Consider the following 16,242-nt stretch of genomic DNA (forward strand, 5'->3'; position numbering starts at 1 on the left):
ATACAGTGAATGGTAGAACCCTCAAGAGTATTGAAAGTCAAAGAGATCTAGGAGTACAGGTCCACAGATCACTGAAAGGGGCTACACAGGTGGAGAAGGTAGTCAAGAAGGCATACGGCATGCTTGCCTTCATTGGCCGGGGCATTGAGTATAAGAATTGGCAAGTCATGTTGCAGCTGTATAGAACCTTAGTTAGGCCACACTTGGAGTATAGTGTTCAATTCTGGTCGCCACACTACCAGAAGGATGTGGAGGCTTTAGAGAGGGTGCAGAAGAGATTTACCAGAATGTTGCCTGGTATGGAGGGCATAAGCTATGAGGAGCGATTGAATAAACTCGGTTTGTTCTCACTGGAACGAAGGAGGTTGAGGGGCGACCTGATAGAGGTATACAAAATTATGAGGGGCATAGACAGAGTGGATAGTCAGAGGCTTTTCCCCAGGGTAGAGGGGTCAATTACTAGGGGGCATAGGTTTAAGGTGAGAGGGGCAAGGTTTAGAGTAGATGTACGAGGCAAGTTTTTTACGCAGAGGGTAGTGGGTGCCTGGAACTCACTACCGGAGGAGGTAGTGGAGGCAGGGACGATAGGGACATTTAAGGGGCATCTTGACAAATATATGAATAGGATGGGAATAGAAGGATACGGACCCAGGAAGTGTAGAAGATTGTAGTTTAGTCGGGCAGTATGGTCGGCACGGGCTTGGAGGGCCGAAGGGCCTGTTCCTGTGCTGTACATTTCTTTGTTCTTTGTTCTTTGTTTGTCTCACCAAAAGACGGCACCTCCCACTGTGCAGCACTCACTCAAAACTCTTTGAGTTTTGTGCTCAGGTCCTGGAGTGGGACTTAAATTACAACATTCGGGCTTAGAGCCAGGGTGGTCACAATATATCCATATTCTATATAAAAGCAGAATGTTGGGAGGTATTAAACAAGAGCAGATAAAGGCACATTTTCTACAGACTAAGTTCATCCTAGTGAAAACTATTTCAGGGAGGTGGTTTTGCAAAAAGCCCCAAAGCTGAAATTAGCCCAACACCTGGAATCTGTTAAGTCTTAAAATGCACTTAGAAGATCATTGTATGGTAGGGTAACACGGTGGTGCAGTGGTTAGCACAGCTGCCTCATGGCGCCGAGGTCCCAGGTTCAATCCCGGCTCTGGGTCAGTGTCCGTGTGGAGTTTGCACATTCTCCCCGTGTCTGCGTGAGTCTCACCCCACAGCCCAAAGATGCGCAGGGTAGGTTTATTGGCCACGCTAAATTGCCACTTAATTGGGGAAAAAAAAGAACTGGACACTCTAAATTTATTTTTAAAATGAAGAAGATCATCTTAAGATCAGACAAAATCAACATAGTTTTACCAGAGGGAAATTTGTGTTTGACAAATTTATTAGAGTTTTCAATGGATGCAACCCGTAAGTTGGATGATGGGAATCTAGTTGGTGGAGTATACTTGGATTTCCAAACGACATTTGATAACATGCTAAATAAAAGGTTAATACACAAAGTCCAGGATTTGGTGGAAAGATATTAGCATGGATGGAGGATTGGTTAATGTATAGGAAGTAGGGAGAAATGGGGCATTTTCAAATTGGCAGCTGTGACTTGTGGAGTGACACAAGAATCAGTGCTGAAGCCTCCGATATTTATACGCCGGAATTCTCCAGCTGTTTGCTGAAGGCGGGATTCTCTGGTCCTGTCAACAGCGCATCCCCTCCGGCGGGTTTCCCGGCAGCATGGGGTGGCTTCGATGGGAATTCCTATGGATAGCGGTTGGACAGAGATTCCCGCTACCAGCGAATGGCATGCCCACTCCCGCCACCGAATACCCTCAGCTGGGAGACCGGAGAATCCCGCCAATAATCTATATTCAGGACCTGGTCAAAGAGACTGATAGAGTGTGTCTGCCTTTTGCTGATGATACCAAAGCTATGTGGGAATATAAGCTGTGAGGTGGATACAAAGAGGTATAGGCAAGTTAAGGAACATCAAGGTGGCAGGTGGACAGTGTTAAGTTCACTTTGGCAGTATGGTGATCTGTGGTGATTGTCCCTTTAAAGGCCACAGAGCAGAAGAGGGTCACCTGGCTTGGGGGACCAGTTGGGACTGAGAGTGAGTAATCACCCCAGGAGGTGGAGTCTTCTCTTGGGCAGAGGACGTCCAGGAGACATGTAGGGACTAGATCAGCTAGTGGGCTGCTCTAGGGCAGTTGTGGGGCTGCTGGCCTCTGTTCAGTTTTTCTTATTGAAAAATACCTTCCGTGTTTCTAACAAAGTCTGTGTACATCATTACAGGCAAGAAGGATAGAAACACAGAATATTTTTTTAAAGATGTGAAACTTATAAATGTTGATGTTCCAAGGGGCTTGGTTTAATTTGTACAAAGAACATAAAGCTAGCATGCAATTACAGCAAGGAACTAGAAGGGAAATGGTGTGTTGGCTCTTAACTTGAAGTGATTGGAGTGCTTGAATAAGGACGTCTTGTTACAATTGTCCAGAGCTGTGGTAAGACTTAACCTGGATTAGAGACAGTGCAGCAAAGATTTACTAGATCGTTGCCTCGGATGAGAGGGTTTGGCGAGAGTCTGAGTAAATTGGGCCTATACTCTCATGAGTATAGCAAAGTGAGAGAAAGGGCAGCACGGTGGCACAGTGGTTAACACTGCTGTCTCTCGGCGCCGAGGTCCCAGGTTCGATCCCGGCTCTGGATCACTGTGGAGTTTGCACATTCTCCCCGTGTTTGCATGGGTTTCGCCCCCACACCCCAAAGATGTGCAGGGTTGGTGGATTGGCCACGCTAAATTGCCCCTTAATTGGAAAAAATTAATTGGGTATTCTAAATTTATTTTTAGGGACAATAAAGAAAAGCGAGAGATGATCCCAGTGAAACAATCGAGGTTCTTGACAGAGGGTTTCTTCAGTCTCAGGATCGGGGCACGTTGTTTATGAATGAGATAAGGGAAAATTTCTTCACTCAAAAACTTTTGAATTCTCTACATAAAGGCTCTGGATGTTCCATTGTCGAGTATATTTAAGGTGAGAAAGACAGATTTTTGAGAGGATCAGAGAGTGGGCGGAAAATGAAGTTGAAATCATTGATCAGCTATGACCATATTTAATAGTGGAACAGCCTCAATCGCCAGAAGGTTTACTTCTGCTTCTAGATCTTGTGTTCAGATATAACATTTTTGAGTGTAAGCAGTCTGCAATACACTCAAAACCATGGTAGTCTTCACCTTCGTGGCATAGGGAGGGCAATAGGGGTTTTCCTTGTTTAAATGTCTGCCATTCTATATTTTGCTCAATCTTCCCTTAGGCTTTTCTAGCTCAAACCTGGTCCACCCAACCATCAATACTACTTGTTGATTTACCTCATCTCTATTCCACTTAACCTTTGCAGTGTTTTTTTACATCGTTCTTTCATGGAATATGGCTAAGCATTTGTTGCCAATGCCTAATTGTCCTTGAGAAGCTGGTGGTGATTCATCTTCTTGAATACAACTGAATATCTTGCTTGGTGATTTCAGAGCACACTTAATGAGTCAACCACATGGCTGTGGGCCTTGCGTCATATGTAGACCAGACCGGGTAAGGACGGCAGATTTCCTCCCCGATGGGTTTTTATACAATTGACGATAGTCACTATTATTGAGATTAGCTTTCAATTCCGGATTTATTAATTGAATTTAAATGCTGCCATGGTGGGATTTGAACCCCCATGCCCCAGAGCATTTAACTGGTGCTCTGGATGATGTAACCACGATGCCACCACTACCCCCATGTTCTGTACTGAGGCTCCGGTCTGAGTTTCTAACTGATGGAAAAGAAAACTGCTGAGGGCCAACAGAAAAATACTGTGTGCCCAGTGACAACTGCACAAGACCAAGACTGCAGTATCTCACCAGAGTGTCACAGAGTTAGGACCAATCTCTAATCTAACTCAACCTATCTAAGATTTAATAATCTCGCTTTTAAAATATCATGGATAACTTTGATAAAAAACACATATGTCAAAATGTATTTTAAGCATCGCATTATGAAATACCACATAGATAAAACACCGTGTTAGAAAGGTCGAAAGTTTATTCTTTGTATTTTCAATTCATTTTCCTCTTGTCATGGTGTGTTCGATATCAGGTATAAATGAAAAACTTAGCGTCATACCCAAGGTTGGGGCTACATTACTCATTGGTTGGTGCTTTGTGCTGGAATTTACAGAATTCTTTCTTACTAAATGATTTTAAAGCATAATTAAGTACAGCAAATTCACTACAGCAATCATCAAAATAGATGGAAAAAAGTGATTCTAACCTCAAGTATTGTATATGCAGAAGTATCTGTTGTGTGTGTGTGTCTGTGTATTTGTGTGTGTGTATCCATATATGCATACCCATGTGTCTGCCTGTATATGTATACACATATGTGTCGGAGGCACTGTGTGGCTGCCTATATGTCTTTTAAAGTGTACTTTTGTATATGTAATGTGCATTTAGGTATATAATAGATACACATTTATGCATACATGTATCTGCCTGTATATCTATCAGTGCATGTGACAGTGTGTGCTTGTCCATGGTCTGTAGTTGTGTATTTATATATATATATTTACATTTGTATGTGTGTGCATGTCTGTGGGTGTGTATTTATATGTGTGTGTGTGTCCATAGTTGTGTAATTGTGTCTGTAGGTGTGCATGTGTGTGTGTCTCTCTAGTGTGTATTTGTGTGTGTGTGTAGAGATCTATTTGTGTGTATTTGTCTTTATATGTGTATTTATATATGAGTGTCTCTCTGTGGGTGTCTATTTATATGAATGTGTGTCTGGAGGCGTGTATTTATATGTGTGTGTGTCTGTAGGTGTGTAATCCTATGTGTGTTTGTCTGTAGATGTGTATTTATATATGAATGTGTCTGGAGGTGTGTATTTATGTATGTGTGTGTGTGTATGTCCGTAGGTGTGTATTTCTATGTGTGTTTATCTGTAGGTGTGCATTGATATGAGTGTGTGCCTGTAGGTGTGTGTTTATATGTGTGTGTCTGTTGGTATGCATTTATGTGTGTGTCTGTAAGTGTGTATGTCTGTAGGTGCATATTTATATGAGTGTGGGTCTGTAGGTGTGTATGTGTGTGTGTCTGCAGGTGTGTATTTATATATGAATGTGTGTCTGTAAGTGTGTATGTGTGTGTGTCTGCAGGTGTGTATTTATGTGTGTGTTTGTCTGTAGGTGTGTATTTATATATGAGTGTGTGCCTGTAGGTGTGTGTTTATATGTGTGTGTCTGTTGGGGCTGGTTTAGCACAGGGCTAAATCGCTGGCTTTGAAAGCAGACCACGGCAGGCCAGCAGCACGGTTCAATTCCCGTACCAGTCTCCCCAACAGGCGCCGGAATGTGGCGACTAGGGGTTTTTCACAGTAACTTCATTTGAAGCCTACTTGTGACAATAAGCGATTTTCATTTCACTTATGTGTGTGTCTGTAAGTGCGTATGTCTGTAGGTGCATATTTATATGAGTGAGAGTCTGTAGGTGTGTGTGTCTGTATGTGTGTATTTATATATGAATGTGTGTCTGTAAGTGTGTATGTGTGTGTCTGTAGGTACGTATTTATATGAGTGTGTGTGTGTGTTTGTAGGTGTGTGTTTATATGTGTGAGTCTGTAAGTGTGTATTTATATTTGAGTGTGTGTGTTTTTGTGTGGCCGTGTGGAGGGTGTTAATTGTCTTTTGATTCACGTTTGCTCACTAATCTCATTGATGTTTATTTCCTGCAACCTCTAGTGGAAATGGGGAGTTGGAACCAATCCAGCAAACCCGTTTCAGTTTATTTTACAACATGTTGAAAAGCTGCCTGCCCGCCCCCCCCCCCGCCACCCCCCGGCCCCGGCAGAGCAGAGGCAGGGGATCAGTTTGAGTTCCACGCTGTGGGTTACGGTGCTGGCTCTCACCTAGAGCAGTCCCTGGAGGGGAGGGAGGGCTGGGGTAAAGTGGGATCAGGCTGGGTGACCCCTTCGCCTCTGCATGGATAGTTCTCTCAAAGAGCTAGCAGGTACAATGGACTGAATTGCCTTGTTATGTCGTTTCTCTTTTAAAATGGGAATAAACAGACATTCTGGAGCTCATTTTCTAAAAAGTACATTCGCAAAGGACGGGAATCTGCAGTGACAGCGGCCTAACCTGCGGGTCCCATCTCTCCCCTCCCACTGGAAAGGAAGCCATGGGGGCAGGAATTTCGATATGGATGGTGCATGCCAGAATTATTCCGCCCAGTATTACTCTCGGAAATGTTACATTGGAAATATAAAATGCTGGACATTGCTCACCGTTTACTCACTGTGTGTAGGGAAAAGGGGAGAGAGGTTTGTCCCTATCCGACTGGGGAAGTATTATTCCAGTCACGTTTAACGCTAATTAACGACGATTTTTTTTTTGGGGGGGGGAGAAATCGTATTTTAACGATTTAAGGAAAACCCCGTTCAAAAACCCTTCTCCATCAGCAGAATAATTCTGTGAATTTCTCGACCCCGGCAGCTTTCAGGGACTCGGCAACTCCCTGTAGGTACGTATTTATATGAGTGTGTGTTTGTAGGTGTGTGTTTATATGTGTGAGTCTGTAAGTGTGTATTTATATTTGAGTGTGTGTGTTTTTGTGTGGCTGTGTGGAGGGCTATTTAACATGAATATTGTCACCTCGTTCAAAACTATTTCAACAAGTTTGAACCCAACCTCACACAGTGGAACGCCTTCTCCTGGAGAACGCTGGACTCGAATGCCACTTCTCAGGGGCTGGGGTTTCCCACAGGGGCTAAAGGACATCCTGGGGCAAGAAAAATGTGGATTTATTGAATGGAAATTGCCTTGGCAGGACAGAATATTGTGGGTAGACAGGGGTATGTTGCTGAAGATTTTCCTCTTACACATCACGACAAATGCCAGAACGCCAAATTTCAAAGAGTCGCCGCAGTTTCGTGGAGTTCAAAATTCAGACAATCGCGCGATTGTTTGAAATTTGCCATGCCTGTGTTAGTCCTGATGAGTGCAATATTTAAAAACTTTGGCAATGTGTCTCTTCAGCAATGGTAAGAGAAATTACTCGAGTTTTTTTAAAGTGCGTCTAATTCACCTTCTACCGTGCTACTGGTGCCAGGATCAGAACAATAATGGTGTTGTTGACCAGTCAAAGTAAGCAATCTCCATCAACGAGTTTACAATAGACCCAGGCAAGTGGTAACGAAAATTACCAGAGCTGGAGCAGTCCCTGGCGGGGAGGGAGGGCTGGGGTAAAGTGGGATCAGGCTGGGTGACCCCTTCGCCTCTGCATGGATAGTTCTCTCAAAGAGTACAATGGACTGAATTGCCTTTGGGAACCGTTAATTCAAATTTACCTGTTCTTTACAAGGAACGCTGCAACTCACTACAAACTAGTCTTAAATTATCCATACACCCTATCCTCAAAATGTTGTTTCTTAAAGTAGCTTGTCCTCTTCATAAGGGAATGGTCTGTTTTCAAACATCAGCTCACACACACAATGGAAGGATTCCTAGCTGATTATTAACTCGCATTAAGATCAACAAGAGCTAACGGTGGACTCGAGCCTGCAGCTCCTGGAGCAGAGGTAGGGACGCACAAAACCTCCTTTTCTGTTCACTTTAAGGGGACAGATGGGAGCTGTTTAGGCAGCTTATCGTTGTAGATTAACTGTGGGTAGGATCAGGATAAAGAGTAAAGCGATTTACATTTATGATGAGGAGGAATGGGGCTAACAATTATAATTTATGGGATTATCCAATCCATTCCGTAGAGAGAAGATTCCTCTCCTTATATATTATAAACAGGTGTACAGATAAACTTGCTGTTCCCCTCTAATGTGATGAAGCTACTGATCTCCCCAAATCCTTCATTCAATGATCAATAAATCAAACCATCCAGTACTTTCTCTGTTGAGGCCCCTGGATCTCTGGTTAAACGGGACGATGGCAGGTTCGTTCTTCGAGGTTTATTTCTTGTAGAAGCCTCTCAATAAGCCAATCGGGTAAATGGGACGGAACGTGAGCGAGATTCCTGGTGTCACCGGTTTACTGGGAGTTTCTGATGGGAACAGAGAATGGTCCTCCCAGTTCAGAATTTCCAATCCCGGGAAATATCCAGCTGCCATTATTCTGCAACCTGCTCCCCATCATTGTCCCAACATTCAACCCCTGCCACTCCAGCTGAGATTCCCCTCAGTCCCTTCGTGTGTTTAGACATTTCTGTGAATTTTTGTTATTCTGGATGTCAGTATTTCGAGGTTTCATATCCCCCCCTCCCCACCCCCCTCCCTGTCCTGCCCTGGGGAGGAAGGATTTATACTGCTCTCTTTTTTCCAATTTTCACTGAAATTAGCTTTACCTGAGTGTTGGATTCTAGGTGTTTCCCCAGGTTTAACTTCCGTAACAAATAATAGTCAATGTTAAAATATCACTGTGATTTGGGAAGCGGGAGGGGTGGGTTTGATTGAACGGGTATCATTACCAGGAGAGTTGAAGATTCTCATGGCGGTACAGTAAAGTTTTTTGTGTGGATCTCATCCGGGGTGCGTGGCAGCCACAGGGTCATCTCTCCCAGCTCTAAGTAGCCCCGACAGAACCAGTAACTCCTGCAAAATCGATCCATTTCAGGATGGTTTGGTTACTCCTCCATCTGTTCGATTCTGTTACTCCTGCGCAGCCTTGTACAGCTCAACTATACTTTCCACTCAGCATCATATGGCAAACCTCTATACACTCAGCGTGGTATACAAACCTCTATACACTCAGCATGGTATACAAACCTCTATACACTCAGCATCGTATACAAACCTCTATACACTCAGCATCGTATACAAACCTCTATACACTCAGCATGGTGTACAAACCTCTATACACTCAGCATCGTATACAAACCTCTATACACTCAGCATTGTATACAAATCTCGATACATTCAGCACTGTATATACATCTCTATACACTCAGCATCGTATACAATCTCTATTCACTCTGCATCGTATACAAACCTCTATACACTCAGCATTGTATACAAATCTCCATGCACTCAGCATTGTATACAAATCTCCATACATTCAGCACTGTATACAAATCTATACATTCAGCACTGTATACAAATCTCGATACATTCAGCACTGTATACAAATCTCGATACATTCAGCACTGTATATACATCTCTATACACTCAGCATCGTATAAAATCTCTATTCACTCTGCATCGTATACAAATCTCTATACACTCAGCATCGTATACAAATCTCTATACACTCAGCATCGTATACAAATCTCGATACATTCAGCATTGTATATAAATCTCTATATCCTCAGCATTGTATACAAATCTCTATACCCTCAGCATTGTATACAAATCTCGATACCCTCAGCATCGTATACAAATCTCTATACCCGCATCATTGTATACAAATCTCTGTACATCCAAGCTCTGTGCCTGTTTGAGTCTGTTACTCCTGCACACCCTTGTACACCTCAACTATACTTTCTCACAGCCATGGCGCTCTCCTGGAATCTCGCACAGACCTATGGCTCCTGTATCGTTTTATTATTCCCGGAAAGCAGTTACTCCGAGAGTTATTCCTGTGTGATATGCCTACGCAGCCCCTATTGCTTCAGGCTTATCCGTGTACTCCTGTGGGATATTGTTAATCACACAACAGTTACGACGCAGAGGGAGGCCGTTTGGCCCATCGAATCTGCACAGTGCCACCCGCACGCTCCTCCCGCTCCCGATAAACCTCTTTTCCCAGTCGACATTATGGTATTGTTATTCCCCTTCTATTTCCTGGTTACCAGCTGCACTCCCGTTTCTCCGATACTCCGTTCAATGGTATATGGAGCCCCTCCTTCCCCCAACGTCAGATCCTCCGGGCTTCTAGTCCTCCACAACCTTTCTATCTACCCCTATGGATTTTGAAAGTGGGGTGGGTTGCTGTGAAATCTCCCCCCCCCCCCACCCCCGTGAAATCCCTGTGATTATTATAAGAGTGGACACTGACAATAGCCAGCCCCTCGTGTCCTGCTAGGTTGATCTACACGCCGGATTGTCGGAACGGTTCCCATCTCTAGGTCTAAATGCACAACTTTCGCACCAAATAACCCCCCCCCCCACCCCCCCATCCCTCGCACTAGTAATGAGCAGTTTCCACTAATGTCGCCTCCCCCATTCCCTCCTCCCTCCCTCCCCTCAGGCCCTTTCCCCACCACAAGCTGACTGTGTGTGTGTACATGGTGCAATCCAGGGGGCTGCTCCCTGTTCACAGGACTGTCATTTTGCTCCAAAGGCCACCGGCAACAGGTTTGTATCTGGCTCAGCACACTCGCTCATAGGATGTAACCCAATCCAATAATATTCCCTGTTTACAACGGACTGAATTGATTTGGATCCGTTTCTTGCTTCTCCTAAGATGGGGTGTGTGGTTCAAACAAATAAGGTGGTTTATCTGGGAAACGGCGTGTTTATGCTGACTGTCGACTGTGGATATACAGAATGCAGAGGGTAAACAATGACTGCAACCCAGAGCAACAGCATCATTTTTATAATTCTATGGACCCAGTAACCTGCACACCAACATCCTATACATGTTTATACAATCAGATTCTATAACAACCGTAAACTGAAGCCCCCAATCCATCATCTTTACAGCTAATACCCTACCAATCTCTGTACACTCAGCATTATATACACATCTCCATACACTCAGCATTGCATGCAAATCTCTATACACTCAATCCAAATCTCTACACTCAGTATTGTACACAAATCGCTATACACTGGGCACAATATACAAATCTCCATACACTCAGCATTGCATGCAAATCTCTATACACTCAATACAAATCTCTACACTCAGTATTGTACACACATCGCTATACACTGGGCATAATATACAAATCTCCATACACTCAGCATTATATACAAATCTCTATACACTCAATACAAATCTCTATACACTCAACATTGTGTACAAATCCCCACACACTCAGCATCACATACAAATCTCTATACACTCGGTATTGTACACAAATTTCCATACACTCAGCATTGTACACTCATTTCTATACACTCTGCATTATATACCAATCTCTATACACTCAGCACCAGCGACCAATCTCTACATACTCAGCATCATATACCAATCTCTATACACTCAGCATTGTATACAAATTTCTATACACTCCACATCATATGCAAATCTCTATACACTCAGCACCGTACAGAGATTTATATATACTCACATTGTATATAAATCTCTATACACTCAGTATCATATATAAACCTTTATGTGCACAGCATTATATACACATCTCTATATTCTGAGCATCATATACAAATCTCAATGCACTCAGCATCATATACAGCCCAAATATGTTATGCAACCCAAAATACACATCTTCTTGTACAGGATGTTTGGATATATACGCCAGTAGAAATATACACTCTTATCTCTGACCTTCTAATCTCTAACCTCCCAACCCCCCAGACCGATTTATATTGCCTGTTCGTTCCTCAATGAGCACAAATCCACATCCACAGCTAACTCCTTCTGGTCTCAATCTCTCTGCCTCTGTTCGCTATTGCAAAATGTTGTACGGTGATGTGTTGAGGGCAGGGCACTCAGCATGCGATATGTATGATATTGTAGAGTGCTGGTTGAATATGTGCATACTAGGTAATGCGGGTACAACTATATGTGACTCAAGGATTCCGGGAATATGGAGAATGTAACCCGCGTATGGGTTAGAGTTTACATGTTATTTTGACCGTCTGTTGTTATGCCCTCTAATGATCCTATTCACACCCTTCTGCCACTTCAGATCTGCTGTGGGAGTTCCTGTATCGATGTTCACTCTCCCTTGGGCAGCAGAGACAGGAGCTGCCTTCAGAACTCTCCCCAAACTCCTTCACATCGCAGTGGCCTCTTCCGCAGCACTTCTGGTCACCTACTTCCATTTCACTCCTGATACAGTCTCACCATCCCAGTCCCCCCATCCCACGGGATGTTTCTGAAGACATTTTGCTGTGTTCAGTGTTTTATACCTTCCTAGTTATCCAGCGTCCCATATAGCCCTTTACAACTGGTATTCTATAGACACTCACCACCTGCTACAACATTCGTCAGCCGATACAATGTCAACATATACTTGTTTGTGACATCTGCCCGCCCTACCCCATAGTCCTCGGCGCTCTATCAACTCAGCGCCACATATAATGTACATGCTTGTCACTCTGCACAATGGACAGGGTCACCCTACCCAATCCTACAGTTGCCACCAAGTTGCAGTCCACACATGGGTCTTCAATTGAAACAAAAGGCACGATGGGCCGAATGGCCTCTTTCCGTGCTGTAAAATCTCTATGATTCTAACCACTGGAGCAGATAAGAGTGAACATTTCTGAACCTTCGTTTCCCCAATAACTTGTGTCCTCCTGTCCCATGTCCCGGAGTTGCCTAGTGTTCTGTGCAATACCCTGCATTCTATACAACCCTGTCTAATCCTGCACGTCCTTAAGAATTGTGTACACTTAATAGTATAGGAAGTAGGGTACACATTGTGAATCGTATTCATAAACCTATAGATCCAAAACCGTGTACCCCATCCACAATCCATACTCTCGGATAGATTACTTACATTATCCAACGATTTTATACACCGTGCATTATATTCAACCACTGTCAAACATAACAGCAGACAGTCATAAAGTATACAATTCCATAGTTTACATTCTCTATATTCTCTGACTCGTTGAGTTGTATAAAGTTAATTACCCCCATGCCCAGTGTTAGCCAGATAGTCTTACATAAATGCGGAATACCCTTAAATGTCCATTCTCACCCGACAACATTGTATATATATCCTATACATGTGTATCACACATCTCACAATTATATGCGTCGAACGCCATATAATTGGAGCATTTTGTACCGAATGTAATCTGCACGTTATGCAGGTAGCGTTACGTACAATCATACGTGATCTTATTCATCGTTCTATTAAAACACGCAAATCATATATCCTGTGCAAATTTCTATATTTAATCTATTATATACAGTGCTAACACCCAGCACCATACTGTAAAGCCGGCATCATACATGGCCTCATATCAAATTGAGTACGATATTCGGTGTCGCGTTCAATTTCCTACACATTGTTATGAACTATACTCAATGGAATGATATATACTGTTCTATAAACTGACATCGATGTAGTCGTTTTGTAATCAATGCAATTCGTCCGCCGTGCACCGATGCAAACCTATATATTCTGCACACAAAGCGAGTTTGACTATATAATTGTATAGTCCTACCCTCCCGGCAGCCAGATTCCTGGACAGGTTTACAAATCCAGCACCATATGTACAACGCAAATTCCTACAAATCCCGCCACCCTGTGCAACCCTAATATCTACATTAATAGACACAGTATCCCAAACACCCTGCACCCTCTATAATCTCTTGAATGCCATATCCCATATTGTCTTTAAAAATAGCATTAAATCCAATCCGCGTGTGTATACAAGCGAATCCTCTGCATTTAGATCTCAAACAACAGAAATATCATCTGTGACCAGGCTTCACAACCCGGAATTAAATGAAAACGTGGCGGCCCGCCAGGAATGAAGACCGAAAATTCAATCCACACATTCAAAATGTGCGCGTGTTACAGTTTGTATCGTAATGAACTGAGTGAAATCAGTGGTATACATGAAACAGCCGCAGTCCTGAGACGCCAAGCATTGAGTTCTGAGTGAACCAGAATCTCCAGACAGTTGCCCCACTCCAAATCTCACAGGCCACTGACTCTCACTTTCTGACTTAAAACGAAGACTCCAATATTGTGGTGGAACTTTTTAACCAGTCACTGCCACACTTGTGCGATGTCCTACTAACTGAACAAGGCGTTAATTTTACAACCCACGCTCTGGAAACGCCGACATTATAAACTCTGACCGTGTCAATGTGGGACACACGCGTCACACCCATATTACTGCTAAACGAGATAATGAGACAATTTACAAAATCCCTCAGTGTATTTAGTGTAACTTCTAATTAGCAACCTCAAAATGGGGGGGGGGGGGGCTTGCGTGCCTGGTACAGTGCATGCCTGGCAGGTAAATAGAAATATAAAATTATTGATTATTAAATAGAAACACTTCTCTTTGTGTATTTCTTAAAGATGAGTCAATGTGTACTGGTACTGTGTATCGGATAGGTATTTTTCGATATATTTATACACACACACACAATTCTGCATTTTCCACCCAGAGATTAAATCTTATCAACACACCCCATGTGTTGGTATTTTTATGTACAAACAACATCCTTGAGTTTTAACAACAAGTGTTTGGGGAGCGCACTCCCCGCTTCGACTGAGCAATGTGATACCGCCCCTCTTGGGTCCGGGAGTCAGGACATTATCCTGTCGATGCGAGATGCTGTTACCGTTTCAACTTCCAAAGCATTGACCCAAGACACAAAACCCACTCCACAGTTGAGTGCTGTCGCCAGCTTTAACGGGCAATAAGAGTTTAGGTTTATGCTCTGCAATGCTGCTGCGGATGTGCAATTGCGTGGAATTTAAAACGCAGCAATTTCAAAGCTTTGTATTTGGGCTTCGGGTTCGAATTTCAACCAGTTGTATTAGATATTTCCAGTTCTAAACACGTGCGGCGTTCCCCGATTCACGAAGTGCAACAATATTCTAATTTACATTTCTTTTCAGAGTTGCCTGTGTGAATCTCCCCCGGCTATATCACCTCTGTCAACTTTTACCATTCCACCAGACCCGTCCCAATATCAGATGCAAACAGCAGCAATTATCGCGCTCAAAAGGTGCATTTGAACAGCAGGGAGATTCCAGAAAACACTGGCTTGATATTAGAAAGTGGGACCATCAGCAAAATGCCTGCCAACGTTTATTGACATCCACGGTTTCTTGTTTAGTCTGTCTGTGGCGTCAATATCCCGTTCAATCATTGCATTTAATCTCATAAAAGTTCAACCGCTCTACACTGTATCTGGTCAGATCGAACATTAAAGCCTTTTGGAAACGAAAACCTTTGGCTCTCAAAACAAAAAGTTTGTTGCAGAATTTAAACATTCTGACCGGCCAATCTTTTCAGTTCATCATTCAATCGCAGGAGCGGAAACTTCAAAGAGTTAAATCGATTTCGCTTTGGATAGTTCAATTGCCCGCATATTTTCAAAGTAACTATTGTCATCCTATTCCCACCGAGATTCTTACTCCCACTGGACCTATTGAGGTGAGGGGGTGACCTCTGGGTACATCTGGAAGGGAGCGGGGGGGGGGGGGGGGGGGTGGATGGGAACTCTCACCTGAACTGACTTCTTGACTGGTGTCCAGGTGGATGGCCCCTCGGCGCAGGGGCTGCAGGTGAGCGGGGGGAGCAGCGTGCCGGATCCCCGGGTGCTCCGACAACACGTCCAGGAAGGCGGACTGCCCGTAAAAGGCCGGCAGCCCGGCGGCGCCTACCAGCCCCAACCCAGCGGGTGTCAGCACGGTCCTGGCCGCCACCAGGTGAGCCGTGGCCGGCAGCGAGTCGGAGATCATCCGCGCTGGCGCGGGCGGCTCTTTATTCAGCCCGAGGATTTCCTGGATGCCGAAGCCTGTGCACCTCGACGTGTTCCCCGAGCCTGGGGCGCCCTTCGGCCGCTCGATGCCTATCAGGTTGTGGGAAATGCAAAGAGTTTTGGGTTTGCTGAAATTCTCTGAAACCATTTCCTCTTTGCCTGTCATGTTGGCAAATTGTTCAGCTCAGGGGTTCAATTCTCTTTCACTTTCTTTCTTTCTTTCTCCCCCCTCCCCTCCCCTCCCACTCCACTGGTCCCAAGTGCACCGTCCAATGTGCAATGCTCTCATCCCTTTAGAAATTCCCTATTTATTTAACGGGACAAACCCATCGGGCGGGCAACAACATAAGCGACCAATCAGCGGCACGGGATCAATTAGGAATCCAGGAACACCCTCCCTCCCTGGGCAGAAACCCCACTTTCACTCAATCTGCGGAGGAAACCTTTCACAGTCCCTTCCCCGGCATAAATCCCTGCCTTGAGTGTTTGGGCTGTTGTGAAAAATAAAACAATAACAAGTCCCCTCTCTCTCCCCCCTCAACCGCCCAGATCCCGTCCGCTTATTCTGAGAATGTAAACAACAGAAAAAAACAATAACTAAATTGCAACAACCATC

At 44.0% G+C, this 16,242-nt stretch overlaps 1 protein-coding gene across 2 annotated transcripts in view; it reads right to left on the bottom strand.

Moving 5' to 3' along the window:
- vsx2 (visual system homeobox 2) overlaps window positions 1-15,877 on the bottom strand; it is a 65,107-nt gene extending 49,230 nt beyond the window's left edge. The window contains exon 1 of one of the 2 annotated variants that reach the window (XM_072493504.1): window positions 15,372-15,877. In XM_072493504.1, coding sequence (XP_072349605.1) covers window positions 15,372-15,792 — 421 coding nt within the window. In that variant the 5' untranslated portion in view covers window positions 15,793-15,877. The remainder of the gene's footprint in view (window positions 1-15,371) is intronic. The other variant, XM_072493494.1, reaches the window with a different exon arrangement.
- Window positions 15,878-16,242: the final 365 nt, after the last annotated feature.

The sequence above is a fragment of the Scyliorhinus torazame genome, chromosome 2 (genome assembly GCF_047496885.1).
Source record: "Scyliorhinus torazame isolate Kashiwa2021f chromosome 2, sScyTor2.1, whole genome shotgun sequence".
Taxonomy (NCBI): Eukaryota; Metazoa; Chordata; class Chondrichthyes; order Carcharhiniformes; family Scyliorhinidae; genus Scyliorhinus; species Scyliorhinus torazame.